Source organism: Sitophilus oryzae, unplaced genomic scaffold (genome assembly GCF_002938485.1).
Source record: "Sitophilus oryzae breed Bouriz unplaced genomic scaffold, Soryzae_2.0 scaffold_926_pilon_pilon, whole genome shotgun sequence".
Taxonomy (NCBI): domain Eukaryota; kingdom Metazoa; phylum Arthropoda; class Insecta; order Coleoptera; family Curculionidae; genus Sitophilus; species Sitophilus oryzae.
The window spans coordinates 285,228-301,880 of NW_022147557.1; the positions used below are offsets into that span (position 1 = coordinate 285,228).

General features: G+C 32.1%; 1 protein-coding gene across 1 annotated transcript in view; it reads left to right on the plus strand.

The window, feature by feature from the left end:
- LOC115890809 (sedoheptulokinase-like) overlaps positions 1-16,653 on the plus strand; it is a 32,805-nt gene that overhangs the window by 5,684 nt on the left and 10,468 nt on the right. The window contains 3 exon segments of the mRNA XM_030911159.1: positions 5,645-5,919; positions 12,738-13,003; positions 14,893-15,171. Coding sequence (XP_030767019.1) covers positions 5,645-5,919; positions 12,738-13,003; positions 14,893-15,171 — 820 coding nt within the window.

The window sequence follows — 16,653 nt, forward strand, 5'->3', positions numbered from 1 at the left end:
CTGATGTGCCTGGATTCAGTTTACGTATTTGGCAAATAAAAACTAGTGTAATACATATACCTACAGTTGGCTATATTTACGTACTAACAATGGGCTCTGCAATGACTCTGCACATTCGAGCGGTTTAGAATACCTAAATTTGAAAAAAAAAAGTTGAAAATAATGAAAAAAAAAATGATATTTTTTAAAAAACTAAAAATTTTTTTTTAATTTTTTAACGTATCTCAAAAACTAAGCAAGATGCGTAAAAAATGCAACAGAATGTATGAAGGCCTTTATTTTGAAATATTTTTGCTTTCTTTCAATTTTTCTGTAGACCTCTTATTTCGTAGATATTACATTTTTTGGTTTGACTTGTGTGTAAGGGCCACCTTCTTTGAGCCCTTAAAACCCAAAAATCTCGTAAAAATGAAGAGTTCAAGACTGTTCAATTATAGAGGTTAATTTGTAGCTCATGTAATTTCCTACTCGTGGATGGTTTTATACCAGTTTTATTTTATAATTATTTTAGTCATAAGGTTTTGTAGTTAATTTTTCGAAAAAAAGTTTTTTTTTTTTTTTTTATTTTTAAAATAACTACGCGAGTTTTTAAGCTACAAACTTGAAAAAACCTTTTATAAAAGCATTTAAAGGTCGTTTCAAGCACTTTAAAAAACAGTTATATTCAGCTTCTTCGAAAAATGTGCTATTTCGCCATTATTTAACGATAAAAGGTTGCAATTTTTTATTTCAGAAAATAATTTTAAAAAAAATCATCTTTACAAATTGATAACTCGGCTATTCTTACACCTTACGGTAATCAACAAAAATGAATCGATTCGTTATTCCAAAAGCTTCATTTTTTGCTTTATATGAGGATTTTGCGATAAAACACAAGGGTTTTCAAATTATAAAGTGGCAGAAAATATGCAGTTTTTAGATGAAAAATCAACACTTTCAACCCTAAATAGCTAGGAAAATATTAATTTTTCTAGCGAAAAATTGTTACAAGAACATTTTTTGCATAGAATTCAGCCCTTTATTGATTTTTGCATATAAAATTTGTGATTTATTTTTTCATCCCCGAAGGGGTGGCACTCACCCCAGGGTGAAAACACATATCGCTACTACGTAACTTTAGTTTCTTACATATATCTCTATGCACTGTTAAAATTTTACGTCAATCGATGCGGGTGTCTAGAATTCGGAGGTAATACTCTATTTGTATCCTCGCTTACTGGCCTATTTTTAATAATAATAATGACTCCGTATATAGCGTTTAACGCCTTGGGATTAGCAAGGTACAACTTGCCATGCTAGAGCCGTTCGGTATACAAGGAAGGTAATGTGGCTAGCACTGCGCTTCCAACCGCCTAGTATTACTTCAGGGTTGTGAATCCTAAGTACTTATTTAAGGCAGATTATTATCAGTGGCTAGAACTGTTTATTATGCCCTTTGAGTCGCACCTCAGGTATGTCCTCCCATTCTGGGGTACGTGTTGTGCGACTCGATTTGACTGCATTTTCAAGCTCCAGAGAGCTGTTCGATATTCACTAGGACTAAACAGCAGAACTCATTGCCGGGCCTTTTTTTAGGGAATTAAGAATATTGACTCTTCCTTCCTTATTTATGTTTGAATCCGTTTGCCTAATGCGTAAGAAAGCATGTATCAACTTCTCAAGAAAGGCCATCTCACATACTTATCCACTCAGGAACACGAAGCAAGATCTTTATCTACCTACCCCACGCTCCAGAGTTAGTTAAAAAGTTCAATATTATACAACTCGAAAAAATGCACAATCACCTGCCATTTTGAAATCAAATCCATAACATCATTTTTTCATTTCGCAAAGCATTGAACTATTATTTACTAGACAAGTTTTTCTACGCCGTAAATGAATTATATTTGAATTTGAAAATCGGGTGATCTTGAAAACACTGGTCTAATGTTTGCTATATTGCTATATTTACTAATGACATCGAAATTAATTTATTTAGAGGTCATTGATATTTTACTATAAACTGGCTAAATATTTTTGAATATTATTAGAATTTTTTTTTTTAATTTCTTTGGCATTGTAAACATTTTATAAATGTTTATTTTAAGCTTAATAAAAGACTGACAATATTATTTATATAATGTTTTGTATTATCTTTTTGTTTGTTTGTTTGTGTACCTTGTTATTTTCTACTTTGTTTGTTAGTTTACCTTTGTCTGTAGAAAAATTTTTTGACAATAAAGGCATTTATTTATTTATTTATTTATTTATTTAAGGCTAGCAGCAGGAGTCGACCTAGGTACCCAAACTATTTTTATTTTAAATCTTTAATAAAAATAGTCGGCTGATGAAATGCCGGGTGTAGGATTCGAACCCACACCTTGATTGGTAGACGAGAGCCTGTACCTCTACGCCACCGGGCACCTATTTTAATAATAATAATAATAAATTCGGGTTTATACCCCACTGGCAAGCGGGAAACCCAGGTCGCCGTAGGTGTGTTTTGATTGCTGTTACGAATAAAAAATAAAAGCAGCTGTAAAAAATTAAGAAATGCTATATTTGTAGAATTCGAATTCCGTACACCTCGATCCCGAAACGACCGCCTTACCAATGCAGCCACAGCTGCTTTTGAATAATAATAATAATAAATTCGAGGTTATATACCCCACTGGCAAGCGAAACGGATCGCCGGCCGATTGTGTTTTTTTTTACCGAATAAAAAATAAAAGCAGCTGTAAAAAAATTAAGAAATGCTATATTTGTAGAATTCGAATTCCGTACACCTCGATCCCGAAACGACCGCCTTACCAATGCAGCCACAGCTGCTTTTGAATAATAATAATAATAAATTCGAGGTTATATACCCCACTGGCAAGCGAAACCTTGGATCGCCGTAGGTGTGTTTTGATTGCTGTTACCAGACATAAAAAAATAAAACAGCTGTAAAAAATTAAATGCTATATTTGTAGAATTCGAATTCCGTACACCTCGATCCCGAAACGACCGCCTTACCAATGCAGCCACAGCTGCTTTTGAATAATAATAATAATAAATTCGAGGTTATATACCCCACTGGCAAGCGAAACCTTGGATCGCCGTAGGTGTGTTTTGATTGCTGTTACCGAGAAAAAAATAAAAAGCAGCTGTAAAAAAATTAAGAAATGCTATATTTGTAGAATTCGAATTCCGTACACCTCGATCCCGAAACGACCGCCTTACCAATGCAGCCACAGCTGCTTTGAATAATAATAATAATAAATTCGAGGTTATATACCCCACTGGCAAGCGAAACCTTGGATCGCCGTAGGTGTGTTTTGATTGCTGTTACCGAATAAAAAAAATAAAAGCAGCTGTAAAAAAATTAAGAAATGCTATATTTGTAGAATTCGAATTCCGTACACCTCGATCCCGAAACGACCGCCTTACCAATGCAGCCACAGCTGCTTTGAATAATAATAATAATAAATTCGGGTTATATACCCCACTGGCAAGCGAAACCTTGGATCGCCGTAGGTGTGTTTTGATTGCTGTTACCGAATAAAAAATAAAAGCAGCTGTAAAAAATTAAGAAATGCTATATTTGTAGAATTCGAATTCCGTACACCTCGATCCCGAAACGACCGCCTTACCAATGCAGCCACAGCTGCTTTTGTAACCAGGCTATATCTATGTATTACTTAATTCCGCCGCTCCACCAAAAACAAATACTCATGCGGAACTGCTGGTTGTAAAGTTGCACGGAACATTGACAATTTAAAATATTATTTGTCCAAAGAATTAAACAAATATTTTTTTTTCTAAATTAATTTTGATTAAGTAATTGTTTTTACGATTAATAAGATTAACTATGTTTTTACTTGCGCCATATTACATTTAAAAATATCACATTCGATTGCTTTCACGAATATTGTTCCGCTATGACGAAAAGAGTTAAAAGTATGTGTACTTTATCAACATTTTATATTAATTATTAATTATATTTAAATCATCACACTCCAAATATGTACATTTATTTACATATCCTAAATTTTATTCAATCTCCAGAGAGAATATTGCAAAATATACAAGTACAATATGTATAGAACTATTCTATACCTATTGTGTTTTTTAAATCAATTTTAAATACCAATTTCGTTAAAGTATATGTTGTTGTTAGACAATTGTTTTCAACACAATTGACATGGACTCGCTAATTTTATAATTAGTGATTTATAGATAATTATTAAACGACCCGTTTCAAATGGTGTAGTAAAATATTAAATTAACAGTTTAAGTTATTTATTTAATGCAAGGTAACTAAATTAAATATCCTTTGTTTGTATGGAGAAAACGACATTTAAACAGAAATGTTAAAAAATACAGTTAGGTGGATATTTAATCGTAATATACAGGGTGAGTTTTCTACGAGGTTCTCTATGGGTATCTCGGAAACTACTGGAGAGATTCGGTTAAATGGGAAAGAATTGCAGTTTTGTGGGGTCGTAAACATGCGCCTTTCAGATTTTGAAAAAAAGAGTTGCATGGCTTACTAGATATTTCGAAAAAAACAAATTTCGGCTATTTTAAAAATTGTTCTAATTTCATTACTATAATCTATTTTAGACAAAAGTTTTTTCAGATAAAAGTTGTAAATAATCCTTAATGAGACTGTGTTCTCCGTTTCTTTCTAAAACTTGTCATTTTGACATATGACACAAACTTTTTTTTTACGACTAAAAGAATAATACTTATAGAATTATTCATTTAAAAAAAAATGATAAAAATTATTTTATATTTTTAGAAAGTCTGACGTAAACTCGGGCGTAAAATTTTTGAACATCCTGTGATTTTTAATTACCATATTTATAGCAGAGTTAAGTGCAGACTATCTAAAGGAAATACATATCTCTCATACAGTTTGATTTCAGGACAGTTCTTGTATTTTAATATTTTTTAAGGCTCAAAAATATGTATTTTTTATTTATTAATGTCTCTGAAACTATCGCAGTATATTTAGTCATATCTTAGGATTATTTTATTTATTTATTTATTTGTTATTTACTCATTACAAACACCTATTGAGGTAGCTACATGCAAAGGCCTAAAGAAAACAAATACAATAATTACAATTACTTAAAACTAGACATGTACGACAAAAGTACATAAAAATAATATAAATAAAACATATATAATAATAAATAAAAGTAAATAAGTAACAAAGTACATAACATTTAATTTATAAAATGTGCAATAAAAAAAAACAATGAAACCTATCACACCAGATTTGTCTCCTGATGCACCAACAAGATGCGCCTAGTTCGCCAAACTTAATGCTAAACATATCGGGAATTCTGTTCCCAGACAACATATCTTAACAAATTATGTGAAGTGATCTGAAAAAAAGCCCAAAATGCAATAGTATACAGGGTGTTCCATTTAAAAAAAAATCATTCGATCCACCCACACTTTTTGGCCAGCCTATAGAAGTTAAAATATTTTCTAGAATACATCCTAGAACATACTTTAGATATGCACTTTCTTTCGCAACAAAATTCTTAAGTTTGGTATTCTAGAACTACAGATGCCGACGCATTGCCGGACCCTGTATCGAGTACTACTTTACCTATTATATTTAGTTAAAAGATTAAATTAACTATATAGAAATGTTAATATTTTTTTTAAGGTTAGTGGAATTGGATTATGCGGCCAGATGCACGGGATCATGTTCTGGAAGAACGACAACGATCAGAAGGCTTGGGAAATCGTGGGAAAAGAGAAAAGTGTAAGATTCGATGTGGTAAAAGACCGAGTTTCAGCTCTGTACACCTGGCAAGACAACCGATGTGATCCGGCATTCCTAGCCTCCATTCCAGCGCCTCAAAGTCATCTCCGAATCGCTTCTGGATTTGGGTGTGCCACCTTGTTTTGGATGGTCAGGAATAAAGTATGTCTTTAATTGTTTTGTGTTTTACCATTTAGAGCTCCACAGATGCTCAGTTCTTTAGTATAGGTTGACTGTGCAGCTAGGTTAGTTTTCGCAATTTAACTTGTACAGGGTGTCCCACTAAGAATAGCTCTCGGCTGTATCTCGGAAAGTATTAGTCGTAGAGCTTGAGGGAAAAATATTTATAACTAAAGAGAGAGCATAGCTGAGAAATTGCTGGAAAGTATTTTCAAGTTTGTATAGCGGCCGCTAGAGGGCGCAACTGCTAATAAAATAAGAAAACGGAGTTTTTACACAATTTGCCTAGATAACGGTTACTATAAATAATAGATTAATAATCTTCAGTAAATTTTTTCACATTTTTGTTAACCATTTTCCCTTATCTACCAAAATAAAGTGAATTGGGGGAGGTTAAATCTGTTTTTATATAAGTATTAATAACTCCGGACTGGATGATCGGAATCCAACAAGCTAGGGCTCGTTTAAAGAGCGTTCTTACTCTATATTGTACCATATAAACAATAATAATAAGCTTTTGAACGTAGACGCTAGGGGCGTTGTCTTACAATTTAACAAACATTACACATTTTTTCAAAAAATTAAATGCGATAGTATATATGTAATTTTAGCTGATAGTAAGAGTAATAAAAAGCTTAAAAGTCAGCGAAAACCGCATATGGATATCCTCTTTCAAACCGAAGATATTAGCAAAATTATAATAAATACGAAAAAATAGGCCCTTAATTACATATTTTTGCTTACGATTCTGATAGCCCTCTTGATTATGACCATTCTAATAAAAAATAAAAAGTAAGATAGAAACGATTGCTTTATGCTGACAATATATACCAAATATACGATAATACCAGATGTATTAATATCTAATAATTAATATATCAATGACAGTGAATAAAAAACGACGCCTCAGTGAAGTCATGGTAGGCTTTAGAAAAAAGACGCTTTTGACGTAATAGTATAAACATCAAAGAGTGTTATTAAATCAACATTTTTGATAGTCTTAGCAGCGTTTTTGTTTTTCTTTTTTGAAGAAAGGCATTTTTAGAAAAGCAATCCAAAGATAAAAACGCTCCTGAGGTTATCAAATTGACTATAATAATATTTTGAGAGTTTAAACTGTCTTTTTAAAAGCAACTTTTTCCAAAGCCCTACCATGAATTCACAGAGGCGTCGTTTCTTAGTTACTTTCATTGTTATCTTAACTATTAGATATTAATACACCTAATATTATTGTATTCTGGTACGTTAATCATTTTGAATGAAATAATCTTTTTTATCTTATTTTTATTTTTTTTTTTTGAATGAAATAATCTTTTACCGTGTTAGAAAGATAACCTTATCTTTCAAAATAAAAAAATAAGTCCTTAATTACCTAATTGGGACTTATTTTTTCGTGATAAATATAAGTTTTTGCTAATAACTTTCGTTTGAAGAAAGATATCAAGATGCGGTTTCGCTGAACCAAACTTTGTACTCTTTGAACATCGCTAAGAGTATATATCAAACATTGCTTTCGAAAAAACGCGTAATGTTTGTTAAAATGTAAGAAAGCGCCCCCTGGCGCCTGATGTACTTATTTTATTTTATATGGTATAATATAGAATAAGCTGCTCTTTCTGAGCCACACTGTTAATTCCGATCAACCAATGGAAGTTAATAACTGACCCCATTAACAAAATAGATCTAACCTTCCCCCCACCACTTTACTTTAGCAGAGAGGGGAAAATGGTTCTAAAATATGCAAAATGTACTGAAGATTATGAATCTATTATTTATAGTATCCGTTATCTGGGCAAAGTGATAATACTTTCACTGCTGTTTTAATAACGGTACGCGGCCGCTGCGCGAGAAATGACTTCAGCAGCCATGCTTTCTGTTGGTATAAATATTTTTTTCCGCAAGTTCTACGACTAATACTTTCCGAAATACAGCCGAGAGCTATTCTTGAGGGACACCCGGTACTACTGTCTTTCGCACATACAAGCAGTTTTATATCACAGTTATCTCTACAGTGAACTGAGGGGATACACCAATAGTTTCCTTGCGAACATTTTTTACTGTGTAGAATGTAGAATGTTTAGGAGGAGTTAATCACCGCAACCTTTAAGATATATTGTGTGTCGACTTTTCTTGAGCTATAACGAGTTATAACTCATCATAGTCTCAGGGCTTTAAGAAATGCCAGTATCTGAGACAGTACAGTGGCTCCACAGTATCTGGGCCAGCTCTCTATCCTCGACATCAGCCGTACCAAAAGTTCATGGCACGAATGGTCGTCATCTCGCTGCACTCAGTGATAAGGTAATCTGGTGTTTCATTTTCCCACAGAATCTGCATCTGCCGTTGTTTCTCAGCTTCAGCCTACTGAGGTGTTCGTTGAGGAGACAGTGTCCTGTTAGAAACCCCGTGACAATCGGAAGATTGTTTTACTTAAATAAAGGGAAATCTTTGATTTACTCGGTGGTGAGTTCTGAGGAACTTTTTCGTGTGTCTTAGACCTTTGGAAGACACCCATTCCAAGTTACGGTTCCGGTTACTTCCTAGATTCTTTTTATTTTTTTTTACTGTGAATATTCCTGAGATACAGTTCTGTCTCGCATTTTGTTCGCTTGGGTAATAAATAATTTTTGATTTCACACTGCACTTCCCAAGTAGCACAGGAAGGACAAAAACTATTGACCACGGAAAATTAACCACTATTTGGTTGAATTTTACTTATATTGAACTTAATAAATTTCTTGTAGGGAATAAAGTGCGAGGAATCTAAAAATAAGGTCGTAAACTAGCACACAACCTGTAAAATTATGCCTTTTAAAAGTAGCAACGTTGGAGTTAGCTGGCATTGTTAAATCTAGTTACTGATAACCTATTGAGGGCATTAAGACTACAGGGACCTAAAGTAGGTCAAATGTTACTTATTATAACCTCAAATTTGCTTCGGGGGTCGAAGGCATTGTTTGGTTTTCAAGTTAGGTTAAAATTTAGTTGTTAATAACTAAATGAGACCTTATTTGGAGGAGTTCAAATTAGGTTGAACATTTAATTTATTTCTGACCTCATATTATGCTTCAAAGGTAAAAGTAACTTAGTTTTTGACTTCGAAGAAAAGCCGACATAAGGCAGGTTAAAATTACCTTTTTTAATTTCCTCGGGTGATTTCCGTTTAAAATAGCTTTTGAGGGATTATTACATCATAGCACATTACCTTCTTCCCACTGGTGGGGAGCGAAAGAATATTCAATGCGTTTTTTTAATGACACAATCTTAAACGTGTCCATTATGTGCAGTAAAACAAAATATAATAACACTGGAGAATCCTAAACACAAAACTTTTAAAAATAATAAGCAAAGAAAGCTCAGTTGGTTTTCTAGTTAGTTAGTGTTCTATAGTTTAGGCTAGTTCGGTAATTGCATCGGCCAGCAAAAGGATATAAAGTTGACATGTCACGTGACTCTCAATAAATATTGTCATTTTAGGACACATGATTACTGTGAAAAGTTAATCGGATTGCTCGAAGATGTAATTACTGAACTTAGCATAAAATATATCATTGTCAACTATCACTGAAAGAAAATCAAAATTTTCTGTTTTCCAGCGATATTCCAAAAGTCAGGCTTTCTAGAAATGAGCTTCGACCTAAGTCCATTTTTTAACTTGCACCTCCAAGGAAAAATACCTTAAGCAAGAAAATCTTGACCTTTGAGGTTATTAATTTAAAGAAATCTTAACCTCATAAAAAGAAAACGGACTTTAAGGTTTTAAAATTATGGAAAACTTAACTTCATAGACGAAATAAAAACACCATTAGCGGCCATTTTCTTATCCAATTTGTTTTCAAAAAAATATTTTTGTGATATTGTTCTAAACTATTGAGAAAAAATAAACAGACGTTTATGAATAATAGTACCTACCACAAGTTAAATTAACTAATTAAGAACTTTAAAAGTGTTAAAAAAAAAAAAAAAAAAAAAAAAAAAAAAGTTAGGTTAGATCGAGGGGTAAACACCTGTGGATTTCTGGTGTACACCTATATGGATTTCCGTGGATTTCCATGGATGTCTGTGATTTTTGTGGATTTTCATGGATGTCTGTGGATTTCCATGGATGTCTGTGGATTTCAATGGATTTCCGTGGATTTCTGTGAATGTCTATTAGATATCTGTGGATTTCTCTAGATGTTAGTAGATTTCCTGACAAAAATGTGTACACCAGAAATCCACTTTTGGTAAATAAATCCAAGGAAATCCACAGAAACTAAGGAGTCCACAGAAATCCAAAGTTAAATTTAAAGAAATCCATAGAAACCTACAGAAATACATATAATGAAGAAATCTAAAGAAATACACAGAAATACAAAACTAAAATAAAAAAAAAAAAAAAAAAAAAAAAAAAAAAAAAAAAAAAAAAAAAAATAGTATTTTAAAGGCATTATAATAATATAAAGTCGATATAGATATAAATAGATAAATAAAAAAAAAAAAAAAAACTAAATTAATAAAAAAAAATTAGAGGAGTTTTTTATGTGAATAAACGTCTATTTCACTTACTATTAATATTATGCGGTGATTAGTGTTAGTTTAAACGTCAAAATGAAATAAAAAGTATTAGACTTGGGGACCATTTGAGCTGCAGTTTGACAGAATTTGTTATATAGTAAGTCATTAATACAAAGGTCTCTTTGAATGAACAAATCGGCAACTTTGTATACTGTATATACTATACTACTTTCACTGTATACTGAAATAGTTTTATTTTACATTTAACAAATAAAAAAAAAAAAAAAAAAAAAAAAAAAAAAAAAAAAAAACAAAAAAAGAAGAACAAAACAACAGGACCTTTGTATTAATAACTTACTATATAACAAATTCTGTCAAACTGCAGCTTAAATGGTCCCAAGTCTATTACTTTATATTTCATTTTGACGTTTAAACATACTAATCACCGCATAATATTAATAGTAAGTGAAATAGACGTTTATTCACATAAAACCCACCTAATTTTTATAACTTTGGTCATATGTCATAGAAATCTCCTGAAATATACAATATCCACTTTATACTCGACTTTATATTATTATATTACTATTTAAAATGCAACCTAATATTTTGATTTCGGTGGATTTCTGTGGATTTTTTTAGATTTCTTTGGATTTCTGTGTATTTCTGTGGGTTTCCCTTGGATTCCTTTAGGTTTCTTTAGATTTCTGTGTATTTCTATGGATTTCCTTTGATTTCTGTGGATTTCTTTAGATTTCTTTGGATTTCTGTGGATTTCCTTGGATTTATTTATCAAAAGTGGATTTCTGGTGTACACATTTTGGTTTGATCCTTGAAAGTGACGATTTATTCTAAAATGAATTGTTGAAAATACATAAAATTTTAATGGCGCATAATCTTTTAGGGCCTATCATATTTACATCTCACAGAAAAATTTTCTTCGCAGACATAATTATCTTGGCAATCCTGTGTAATCCACTTTAACTTTAACCACAATTACTTTAGTTTTATTTCACTTTGGGACTTTTAACGTCAATCCTGGTAAATTCGACCAATTTGCAGTTGGTCAATAATAGTCCAGGTGGTTATTTTAACGTAATTTTACCTTCAAATCTTTGTTGGGTTCTTACTTTTATTTTGAATAGACATGGCAAACTTTTACATAATTCGATAAATTGACATAAAAAGAGTTTATTTAAGTTCGACAATTTTATTTCAAGTTTAAACTGAACTTTGTTTATGGTCTGAATAAAAATAAATGAACGAGCACACACACGTTCAGGCTTCGAAGTTTGTGCAGGCCAAATTCAGGAGGCTGATTTCTCGCAGGTCAGACCAACCGCCTGCATATTTATCCGAAAGTTCCCACACACGTGCCGATAGGCTTGTACAAATAAGGTTTGCACAGGCCTGTGCGATATAACTGAAATACTGAACTGGATTTCTTCAAATATGAACTCTGAGAGTAAAATACAGGGTGGTCCGGAACTGTATTCCGGAAACTTCGACAGCATATTCTGCAGATAAAATAAGTAAAAATTTCATATAAATGTATGTCCTAAAATGCTTAGTTTCGAGATACAGGGTGTAGAAATTTTATTTTTCGATTTTTTTCCAAATAATTTCTGAAGTAACGTTAATATTTGGATGAATATTGGTGTCTGCGAGTTTTTGATATGAGAAATTTGATTTGATGTCAATATGACTCCTATTTGTAAACGGCACCATCCTTGGGCACCGCCTACATATTTTTTACCTAGTTTGAAGAGTAACTTTTCTTCCGTACCTGTATAAAACTACTGAGTAAAAAAAGTATATTTACGATGTTTTGGTATTAAAAAGTCTCTTGCCTGTGATATTATTGGCGTAAATTAAACATTCAACATGACATCAGTGACATAAATTAAACATGTGGACTAAATAGGATATTAAACTAAAATCATAAATTTGAAATGTTTTGAGCCAAAAGTTCAACAGAAACTTACTGTGATTAATTTAAAAAAAAAATAAAAAGTTCTCAAATTTATCATTTCATTCAAATAATCCATTCACTGAACATGTTTTTTTTGTCAATAGTGACATATATTGACTATTTCCATTTTAAATATCTTGAGAACGGTTGCTCGTAGCGATTTTTACCAAGAGACATGTTTCATAAAAAATCATAGAGAGTTCGTGCACAAATAATATATGCTTTCATTTTCAAATTTTCAAATGTTGATTTTAAGTAGTGTGTTTTTTAGAGGTAACAATTACCTTAATTCACTTACCACAAATAATAGGCATTACTTAAACATACTTTTCTGTTTTTATTTAGACCAGAAAAACTGAAGAAGTACAACTGCGCAGGCACAATTACTGACTTTGCTATTGCCATCTTGTGTAATCTGGACAAACCAGTGATGGCCAATCAAAATGCGGCCTCTTGGGGATATTTCGACTGCAAAACCAACTCCTGGAACACAGAATTGTTGAAAGGATCGGGATTTCCAGTAGATTTACTCCCAGATATTAGGGATACAAGTCAATTGGCTGGTCGTTTGGTTGACAGTTGGCATGGCATACCTAAAGGAACACCTATTGGTAAATTAGCAGTTACTCCTATATATTTTTCAAACATTCAAATGTCTTTCAATATGGTTTTCTATATAAAAATATTATAAAGTTTTTTTTTTTTACGAAAAACATCGATTAAAACTAGATTGATTTTTCAGTCCTTTTTGGTTTGGTTTGGTTTGTTTGGTCTTTCTCTTTATCTCTTTTTTTTTGAAAATGCTGTTATCAAATGATAAAAGAGTTGCATGAGATATGCATGAGAGATATACGTTGCGATTTTGATTCCTTTGATGTGCTAATCCCGATTAAGATCTGGTAAAAAATATTGAATAGGCCACTTCTAAATTAAATATGTCCCTGTCAAACATATTTCCAAATTAGTATATTTATTATTTATTATTATCTAAAAATGTATAATTATAATTATTTAAATAATAATGAATAATTTATTAACTAGCTACCGTCATCATACCACGTTGTCTTCTAGCAAGACAATAGAATGTGGAGTACCACAAGGCTCAGTACTAGGCACTATGTTGCTTCTTCTTTTATTAACGACATTGCTAACATAAAACATCAGTGGTAAATATGTCTTTTTGCGGACGACATTAGCTTCACTTGGAGTAACAAGGACGTCACTGCACTTCTGTGGATTATATCAAGTGACCTAATCACCATTAAATCTTAATGCGATTCGAACCTCCTGAGTCTCAACATTTCTAAAACTAACGCTTTGTCGTATAAAAACACACTGCAGCCTTTTGTACTTAACAATACCACCATTGACGTCGTAAAATCTGTAAACTTCTTAGGGCTTGTTGTAGACAATTCACTGAAATGGGACATACATATCGACGCTTTGTCGAAAAAATGAAGATCTGCCTGTTTTGCATTAAGATCTGTTTCCAAGGAGCTTAACTTTTCAGAGTGGCTAGAACTACTATTATGCACTTTGAGTCGCACCTCAGATATGCCCTCTCATTCTAAGTACGTGTTGTGCGACTTAATTTGACTGCATTTTCAAGCTCCAGAAGAGCTGTTCGATATCTTACTGGGACTAAACAGCAGAACTCATTGCCAGGACTTTTTAAAATTAAAAATATTAACTCTTCCTTCCTGATTTATATTTGAATCCGTTTGCCTAATACGTAAGCATGTATCAGCTCTTCAAGAAAGGCCATCTCACACTTATCCGCTCAGGAACGCGGAGCAAGATCTTTATCTGCCTACCAGACGCTCAGAGTTCGTTAAAAGTTCAATATTATACAAATCGAAAAAAATGCACAATCACCTGCCATTTGAAATCAAATCCATAACGTCATTTCGCAAAGCATTGAAATCTTATTTACTAGACAAGGCTTTCTACGCCGTAAATGACTTATATTTTGATAATCGAATTTGATATTGTAAACACTGGTCTAATGTTTTCTATTACTATATTTAACAATGACATCGAGGTAAATTTATCTACAGGTCATTGATATTTAGTATAAACTAACTAAATATTTTTGAATCTTATTTTTATTTTTTTGTTCTTTGACATTGCAAACATTTATAAATCTTTATTTTAAACAATAAGACTGACAATGTTATTTTATAATGTTTTGTATTCTCTTTTGTTTGTTTGTTTACTTTGTTTGCTTACTTTACCTTTGTCTACAAATTGTAAAATTTTTTGACAATAAAGGCATTTATTTATTTAAACTGTATGATCGAAAAAAACAGCGTCCAGTTGGCTTGGAAATAACGATCGATGACATTGCCTATATAATTTTACATCTAAAATGACAGAGAACTTTATTTCATAGCCATCGCTGTTCGCTGTTTTGACAGTGGTAGCATAAAAATATAATAAAAAAAGTTAAAGGCTAGGATCAACATATAGTTATCATTAGGATATTAATGTTTATCATTAGGAATGGGCTACGGAGATATTCAATGTTCTGTTTTATCCACCTTGGAAAACCCATCAGACGCAGTCTTGAATATATCAACATCAGCTCAAATCACTTTTGTAGCTGAAAATTATATCCCTCCAGCAGGACCTCCAACTCAATCTTCTGTCGATTATTTTCCATACTTTAATAATCAATATATCGCCATTGCCGCGTCTCTGAATGGCGGAAACAGTTTGGCAACGTTCGTGAAGATGTTGCAACAGTGGACGTTGGAGTTGGGATTCAGTGTACCTCAATGTAAGTACCGCAGTTTATTAGACAGTTTGTATGAATTCATTAATGTATAGTCCGATTCACGAAAGAAGATAATTGCGCCATAATAATTTTATTTATAAAATATACAGGATGTGTCAAAACAAATAACAAAGACTTATTTTCTATATCAACATAGTTCCGATTCTGCTTTGTAACGTAGCTATAGGGGGTTAAAGTTTTATTTTTTTCGATATATTATACAAATTATGTAATTTTCTTCTAAGCGCTTTTAGCGATTTGAATAATATTTTGAAGGTAAAAGCACAGACTAACCTAAACAGATGCGACAAACAATGCAAATGTGAAAATTACATTTTGGCGAATGCGCCAGGCAAATTTTTCCGTTAGATTTGTCATATAGGCGAATTTTACAGCGGACCAGCAAAGTAACCTCCATTCGTTTACTAAGAAGCCACGCCTCCTTTGTGTAGAAAATAGAGAGGGAATTTTGTAGTTCGGAATCAAATAGAGATGATTTTAATTTCATTAGTTTTTTTTCAATTTTTGATACATTCACAATCTATACCTGCTAATATATAAAATTCTTAAGTGACTGACTCACTGATTAATCACGATCCTGCTCAAACCACTCAACGTAAGAAGCTCAATTTTGGCATACAGGTTGATTCTAGGGTGTAGAGGTTCGAAAAGAAGAAATTTTTCGAAATTCCAGTTCCAAGGGGGTGAAACCATCCCTTAAATATTACAATATTTTTTATTTAAAAAACGGTCAAGTTTCCGAAAAAACGCTTAAACACGTATATGTTATTTTGTTTTTTTACATAAATTTTTTAACTCGAATTCTAAGGGGGTGAAACCACCCCTCAAATATTAGAATATTTTTTATTTAAAAACCGATGAGTTTTTCGGAAAAGCTCTTAAAAACGTATATTTTATTTTGTTGTTTTACATATTTTAAGATTTTTTAAAAATTTATACAGGGTGTTTTATAAAATATGACCATTGAGTAATCACGATTTTGCTTAAACTGCTTGACGTTTAAAGCTGATGATTTTTGGCAAACGGATTGACTGTGGGGTGTAGAGATTCCATAAGGAGGGGTTTCTCGATTCCAAGAGGGTGAAAATGCCCCTCAAATATTACAATATTTGTTATTTAAAAAACGGTTAGTCTTTCGGGAAAACGCTTGGACACGCATAATTTATTTTGTTTTTTTACATATTTTGAATTTTTTCAAAAAATCATACTGGGTGTTCCAAAAAGTTGGGTCATTGATTAACTACGATTCTGCTTAACTGCATGACGTAAAAAAAATTATTTTTTGACAAACAGATTTTTCGAAAGTCAAATTCCAACGAGATGAAACTACCCGTCAAATATTACCAAGTTATATAATAATATCGCCTTATTGTTTTTTCTCAGGCTTAGGACATAAATGTGAGAACATTTTATTCAGTTTGTATGTTAATGGAAATTTTTGAAAATTCCTCATCTCGGGGATGA